At 42.8% G+C, this 7,918-nt stretch overlaps 1 protein-coding gene across 1 annotated transcript; it reads left to right on the plus strand.

Moving 5' to 3' along the window:
* The first annotated feature begins 3,444 nt into the window (after positions 1 to 3,444).
* Positions 3,445 to 6,568, plus strand: LOC307270365 (complement C1q-like protein 3). Its single transcript, XM_080054252.1, has 3 exons — positions 3,445 to 3,721; positions 5,118 to 5,243; positions 6,098 to 6,568. Exons 1-3 carry the CDS (start codon positions 3,466 to 3,468, stop codon positions 6,379 to 6,381), a joined length of 666 nt encoding a protein of 221 aa, XP_079910378.1. The 5' UTR covers positions 3,445 to 3,465; the 3' UTR covers positions 6,382 to 6,568.
* Positions 6,569 to 7,918: the final 1,350 nt, after the last annotated feature.

The raw sequence follows: 7,918 nt of genomic DNA on the forward strand, positions 1-7,918 counted from the left end.
AAAACTCTACCGTGTGAAAGTAAACAGTTTATTCCCAGTATTGTTGAGTTGCCAGATCAGGGTGTTTCCTGCATTACAAGGGAGAATGTGCTCCTGGATGGATTGGGATAGTGTAGAACAAGTATTACTTACAGTCAATACAATATGTTATGCATACAGTCTATCATAAGCATATCCATGTTGACTTGGCCAGGTAAATAATGATAATAATAATATGTGGCATAATACATGTATTTTAATAAAAACAACTAAAATGTGTTCTTCAACAGCTTCCATGTACTAACCAGCTCACATAGGACATGGTGGAATTAGCCTCTTCATTTTCCTCTCAAACTGCACCACATTCATTGTTTGTAAAAACAAATAGCTAATCAGCCAATCACATGGCAGCAACTCAATGCATTTATGCATGTAGACGTGATCAAGACAACGTGATGAAATTCAAACTTAGCAACAGAATGGGGAAGAAAGGGGGTTTAAGTGAATTTGAAGGTGGCATGGTTGATGGTGCATGACAGGTGCATGACAGGATGGACCATGCATTTATCTTTAGTAGACTTGACTACTGTAACAGTGTCCTTGCAGGCCTTCCAAAAAAATCAATCAGACAGCTTCAGCTAATTCAGAACGCTGCTGCTCGAGTCCTCACTAGAACCAAAAAAGTGGATCACATTACCCCAGTTCTGAGGTCTTTACACTGGCTTCCTGTCACTCAAAGAATTGATTTCAAAATTCTGATGTTGGTTTATAAAGCACTAAATGGTTTAGGGCCAAAATACATCACTGATCTGCTGATACGTTATGAACCGTCCAGAGCCCTTAGGTCGCCTGGGACAGGTCTACTTACAGTCCCAAGAGTTAGGACTAAACAAGGAGAAGCAGCTTTTAGTTTTTATGCACCAAATCTCTGGAACAAACTCCCAGAGAACTTGAGGTCTGCTGCAACCCTCAGCTCCTTTAAATCGAGTCTGAAGACTTTTCTGTTTCCATTTTAATCTGTCATCTTTGTTTAATTTAATTGTTTTATTTCTATTAATATTTTTCATTTGCTTTTCTAATGTCTATTCTATACTTGTATTTTAATCTTGATGTATGTCATGCCCCTGTAAAGCACTTTGAGTGGCCTTGTGTCTGAATTGCGCTATATAAATAAACTTGCCTTACCTTGCTTTCATGTTGTTTAAGCCAAATTCTGACCATCTGAATGTCACAACTGAAATCGAGACTCATCAGACCAGGAAAGATTTTTCCAATCTTCTATTGTTTAATATTGGTGATCCTGTGAGAGTTGTAGCCTCAGTTTCCTGTTTTCAGCTGACAGGAGTGGCACCCGGTGGGGTCTTCTGCTGCTGTAGCCCATCTGCTTCAAGGTTGGTCGTGTTTTGCGTTCAGAGATGGTATTCTGCATACCCTGGTTGTAACGAGTGGTTATTTGAGTTACTGTTGTCTTTCTATCATCTCGAACCAGTCTGCCCATCCTCCACTGACCTCTGACTTCAACAAGGCATTTTCGCTAGTGAAAATCCCAGCAGATCAGCAGTTTCTGAAATACTCATACCAGCCCTCCTGCCATGTTCAAAGTCACTTAAAACCTCTTTCTTCCGCATTCTGTTGCTCGGTTTCAACCTCATTAAGTTGTCCCATCCAGGTCTACATGCCTAAATGACTTGAGCTGCTGACATGTGATTGGTTGTTAGTTATATGTGTTAACAAGAAAATTAACCGCTGTACCTAATAAAGTGGCCGGTGAGTGTATATACAGTGCATAGGTATGGTAGGATGGCCTCAAGGTAAGGGTTCCTCCCAGTAACCATGAGGTCTCTGGTTCCTCCTCCCAGTAACCATGAGGTCTCTGGTTCCTCCTCCCAGTAACCATGAGATCTCTGGTTCCTCCTCCCAGTAACCATGAGGTCTCTGGTTCCTCCTCCCAGTAACCATGAGGTCTCTGGTTCCTCCTTCCAGTAACCATGAGGTCTCTGGTTCCTCCTCCCAGTAACCATGAGGTCTCTGGTTCCTCCCAGTAACCATGAGGTCTCTGGTTCCTCCTCCCAGTAACCATGAGGTCTCTGGTTCCTCCCAGTAACCATGAGGTCTCTGGTTCCTCCTCCCAGTAACCATGAGGTCTCTGGTTCCTCCTCCCAGTAACCATGAGGTCTCTGGTTCCTCCTCCCAGTAACCATGAGGTCTCTGGTTCCTCCCAGTAACCATGAGGTCTCTGGTTCCTCCTCCCAGTAACCATGAGGTCTCTGGTTCCTCCTCCCAGTAACCATGAGGTCTCTGGTTCCTCCTCCCAGTAACCATGAGGTCTCTGGTTCCTCCCAGTAACCATGAGGTCTCTGGTTCCTCCCAGTAACCATGAGGTCTCTGGTTCCTCCCAGTAACCATGAGGTCTCTGGTTCCTCCCAGTAACCATGAGGTCTCTGGTTCCTCCTCCCAGTAACCATGAGGTCTCTGGTTCCTCCTCCCAGTAACCATGAGGTCTCTGGTTCCTCCCAGTAACCATGAGGTCTCTGGTTCCTCCTCCCAGTAACCATGAGGTCTCTGGTTCCTCCTCCCAGTAACCATGAGGTCTCTGGTTCCTCCCAGTAACCATGAGGTCTCTGGTTCCTCCCAGTAACCATGAGGTCTCTGGTTCCTCCCAGTAACCATGAGGTCTCTGGTTCCTCCTCCCAGTAACCATGAGGTCTCTGGTTCCTCCCAGTAACCATGAGGTCTCTGGTTCCTCCCAGTAACCATGAGGTCTCTGGTTCCTCCTCCCTGTAACCATAAGGTCTCTGGTCCCTCCCAGTAACCATGAGGTCTCTGGTTCCTCCCAGTAACCATGAGGTCTCTGGTTCGATCCCTGGCACCGGACAGGAGGGTGTTAATAGTAAAACTAGTCGTGGCTGCTATTTTATCTGACTCTGTGTGAGGACCCCCTTTGGAGTGTGTCTGTCTGTCTGTCTGTCTGTCTGTCTGTACTATGGCTGACCCTGTGTGAGGACCCCCTCTGGAGTGTGGGAACTTGAGAGGGGAGATGAGAAAAGAAAAATTTCAATGTGCCTCGTGTAAATTGCCTAATAAAGAAACGTAACGTACAGGCGGTGGGAGAGAACAGAGGCAGTTTAGTTTCAGTGGTTTCTGCCAGAAGCCAAACAGTGTGTGGGTGGTAAGATGGCCTATGGCAACAGTATGTGGTTGGTAGGATGGCCTATGCCAACAGTATGTGGTTGGTAGGATGGCCTATGCCAACAGTGTGTGGGTGGTAGGATGGCCTATGCCAACAGTATGGCTGACAATCAATGATGTGTCTGTTGCAAGAATCGGTCGATCAAAGTGCTAGAGTCTGAGAAAATACATTATAATTAATGCCTGAGTTATTGCTTCATGTGTCTTCTGCCAGAAATCCCTGAAGGCAAAACTCTACCGTGTGACAGTAAACAGTTTATTCCCAGTATTGTTGAGTTGTCTCACGTCAAATCTATAATGGAGGAGTGGTTGGAATTCTGTCAGAAATCACTAAAGGCAAAACTCTGCCGTGTGAAAGTAAACAGAGGTTTGTACATGTCTGGTTCTCCCTTCTATATAAGTGTCACTCAGGTGAACACTGGCACAGTTCATCTGACAGAGGAACAGAGAAGCAACATGGCCGCCATGCAGATGCTTCTGAAGGACGTGGTGGAGGGAGATTGTCCACCGGGTCTCTGTGCTCTGCTGACTGAGCTGGTGAAACAGAATGAAGGTAAAGTGATGTGATTTAATCAGAGAATGAATTACATTAAGAACATATATATCTAATATCCTATAGGATAGTGTAGTGGCTTACCATTTGCCACTAGGTTGCATGTCGTTTTGGTGTCTGACGCGTGCCTAGCCTCTAGTTATCAGTTTGGTAACGTACGTAATGTCCACTCGTTCCAATAATGTATAATGCATCGTTTATTTACATATATAATTAAAGTACGACTTGAACATTAGACAATACACTGTTGTGGCTGTTGGCTCCCTAGCACGGTCGAAAACAATTTGCCTTCCGGCATCAAGCACCTGGCTAGTGAGTGCGTCTAATTAATAGACTTGCATCCGGTTCAGCCCCGCCACCAGGCGGTCGAATAGGGTGTAGTACAGCACAATACAAACAACAAGGAAAGGGGTAAATGGCTCTTACAGATAGAATTGTGACTGAGTGACTATGTATGTGGTCCTTTCCTGTTTTAATACATTGAAAACTCATGTCCAGGTCTGTGACAGATAGTAGAACATGTGTGTGTTGAAAGCTGCTTCTGCTGCTGACAGATTCACAGCATACATTTCATGTTACTAACTTTAACCATGGTGGCCAAACTGTTACTGTGTGAATAGGGGATTTGGTTGCAGTTCAATCTACAGTCAAAGCAAATGGCAGTGTTCAAACCTGTAGCTGTGTAGACTGAATGTATATCTGTGCCTCACGGTTCATGAGTTATGAGTCTACACTAAAGTGCTTCATATCTGGGGCCTGTTTCAGGTAGCTGGTTTTGAGGCAACCCAGAGTTTGTTCGCTCTGAGTTGGTGGAAACTCTGGGTTTTCCGTTTCAGGTAGCAGGTTCAGTGCAACCGAGAGTCAGTTACTGCGGCAACATACGCCGTGGGTCTAACCTGCTGGATAGGTGGTTAGACCTACCCGAGTTTGTTTTCACTCTACGCTGCAGCTCCGACTGAAGAAAGAGTGTCACTGTCACACGCGTCCCTGTACAGTTTGAAGCAAAATCACTCCATAGAAATCTCCATCGGGATGTTTTTATCATTTCCTGATGATTTTACGTTTGACCGATCATTTATCTGATCAGTAGCGTAGTTCTCAGCCCTCGGTCCGTTCATATAGGCGGCCACCTTACACATCGTGACATGCTCTACATTCAGATTAATAAACTGAAAATAATTTTGCTCTGTGTTTGTGTTTTAGTGTTCCAATGGGTGAGGTAGGTTTGTTTCTGATTTGTCTTCTCTCCCTCTCTCTCTCTCTCTCCCTCTCTCTCTCCCTCCCTCTCTCTCTCTCTCTCTCTCTCCCTCTCTCTCTCTCTCTCTCCCTCTCTCTCTCTCTCTCTCTCCCTCTCTCTCTCTCTCTCTCTCTCTCTCTCTCTCTCTCTCTCTCTCAGTGGTGGCTTTCTCCGCCTCTCTGGTGACTGATGGCGAAAAAATCTTGGGACCCTTAAAGGAACCCACTACTCTGATCTTCAGGAATGTCCTCACAAACATTGGAAATGCATTAAGTCAACAGACAGGTATTTGGAATTTTTACCAATACATACATTTCACTCTTTAGCCTCATCCTACCGATGTATTTAACACACATGGACCGCCCACTGGGGTCACTAGAGACTCCACACAAAGAAATACTGGAAGAATCCACCATCAAAGAAAAATAATACAATATATCTTTCATAATTAGGCTGCACTTGAAAATAAGAATGTTGTTCTTAATTTGCTTGCCTGGGTAAATAAAGGTTAAATAAATAAATAAAAATAATTAGTTATTTAAATAATGTTGTCTGAGAGGAAACACTTTTTTTAGGAGAGTTGAAGTTAATTGGCTATATGCAAAAAATGTAATGGAAATATTTTAGAGCCACTCTGCTGTCTGTCAACTTCAAAGTACTGAGAGCTCCCTTACTCCGCCGATGAATACTTTAAATGAAAAACTATGGCAAAGATAAACTTAATAAATAAAGTTATATTTATTAACTGAATAGGCGGTATTGGCTGCCAATACATTTGTATTTTAAAAATGTTACAAAAAATAATCACATTAGACTGGGTGGTGGTGGCTGGTGTGTTTTGTGAAAAGGAGATTCAGACCTAGCTCCACACACACACAAACTACCACCACACATTCTGGTGGGGAAGTGATCATTGAGAGGGATTTTGTGACTCAATACTTGGTTTTCTTTAAAAAAATATATTTTTTATAGTATTTGGGGCATTTTTAATGCTTTCAGTGTTCCCCTATGCCCAATACTTTGTTTTATGAGGCATATCCTACATAGTCACCCTCACAGCGTACTTTGATGGTCTGTTTGACATATGTTATTATTATTATTTTTTAACTTTTTATAACCCTAAAATGAATCTCCAACAGGTGTTTTCACTGCGCCGGTGAAAGGGGTCTATCACTTCCAGTGGAACGTTGGTCTACGAGGCAGTGATCATCCTACAGGTGTTTCTCTGATCAAGAACTCTGAGTACACTTACATCGCCTGGGACCAGCCAACCAGCGGTCAGTACACATCTGTCTCCCAGAGCGTTACACTGATCCTGGAGGCTGGAGACACTGTGTTTCTGCGTCTGTGGGCAAACACACAAGTGTTCGATAATCACAATCACCACACCACCTTCAGCGGGCATCTGCTCCACAGCATGTAACACAGATTCCTCTATGAAATCCATCCACACTTTTAGTTTCCTTTAACACTACTGCTCTTAACCTTAATCCTAATCACTGCAGCACTGTGAAGTTAACTGAGCTGAATGAGAGAGAGCAATGCAACATGTAAACTATCATGTAAGAAATGTGACTCTTTTCTTCTCAATAAACATGATTGCAGCAATATCTCTGGATGTCTTTATTTCATGAGCAGGAGAACGTATTTATGTTTCAACTTTAAAGGGCGGCTGTGGTGAAGTGTGTTGGGCTGTCGACTCAATCAAAGGATGGCCTAGTGCAGGGGTGACCACAAAGGATGGCCTAGTGCAGGGGTGACCACAAAGGATGGCCTAGTGCAGGGGTGACCACAAAGGATGGCCTAGAGCAGGGGTGACCACAAAGGATGGCCTAGAGCAGGGGTGACCACAAAGGATGGCCTAGTGCAGGGGTGACCACAAAGGATGGCCTAGTGCAGGGGTGACCACAAAGGATGGCCTAGTGCAGGGGTGACCACACTTTTTCAGCTTGTGAGCTACTTTTAAAATGACCAAGTCAAGATGATCTACCTACTATAAAAATGCAAAACGTCTACAGTGCTGCACGAAAGTACGTGAACCCCCTGAGCATTTTGGAATTTTATTTAGTTTAACCATTAATCCTTCATTTTTATCAATACCAGTATGTTTTATATGAAATAACAGATGTTTGTTTATCAATTCAACATTTTTCTTTTCTGGAAATCAATTGATAAAACAGATAAAACAATGATTTGCCAACTTTTGTATGTGCAAAAGTTTGTGAACCCTAAGCTGCATTGCTTAAATCGAGCAGGTAAACACAATCAGGTGGGCCAAATTGAGTGATGAAATGGACCAAACTTCTATCATACATGTTGATGAACTACCAACATATGAAACCATGTGATAACTGAAGATTAGCCTGAATTGCTAGTGTAAGAGGTAGTTTTTTTTCTCCAAGTCTGGCGGTGGGGTAAAGTGAGACAGTGTCTGTGCCCTCTTTGAATGAATCCATTATATTTAAGATGAATGTTCAAATCTGAAAACTGAATGAAGACAAATAATTTGTCTGATTCTTTTGTCATTAAACATCACTGCAAAGCATCTCTGGAAATGTCTTTATCATTGTTGATGTCATTTAAATATCAACAGATTGAAAGCAACAACAAGCAAGTCTGAATAAGAAAAGTTTGTATTGCTCAGAGCATTTAAACACTTTGAGCCGTTTCCAGTATTTACCTTCATTGGTCTGAAAGTGTAATTTATTTAAGTTATAGATTCACTTAGATACTTGTATAAATATCCTTATATGTTGGTTTGATTAAAATGCAGCAGTTTAAAGTCAGCTCCACTTGTATTCTGACTTTCCTCAGATTATATTCATTACGGGTACGGGGTGTCAAAGGAAAATATTTCACCATTTTCATAGAATCTAAAGTACATGAGAAAATGCTGAATATTATTGGACTACAACAGTCTGCATTAATATATAATTATGGAGCCAATTTCAATTATTTCA

Source organism: Ammodytes marinus (assembly GCF_949987685.1).
Source record: "Ammodytes marinus genome assembly, contig: scaffold_134, whole genome shotgun sequence".
In the NCBI taxonomy this organism is placed as follows: domain Eukaryota; kingdom Metazoa; phylum Chordata; class Actinopteri; order Uranoscopiformes; family Ammodytidae; genus Ammodytes; species Ammodytes marinus.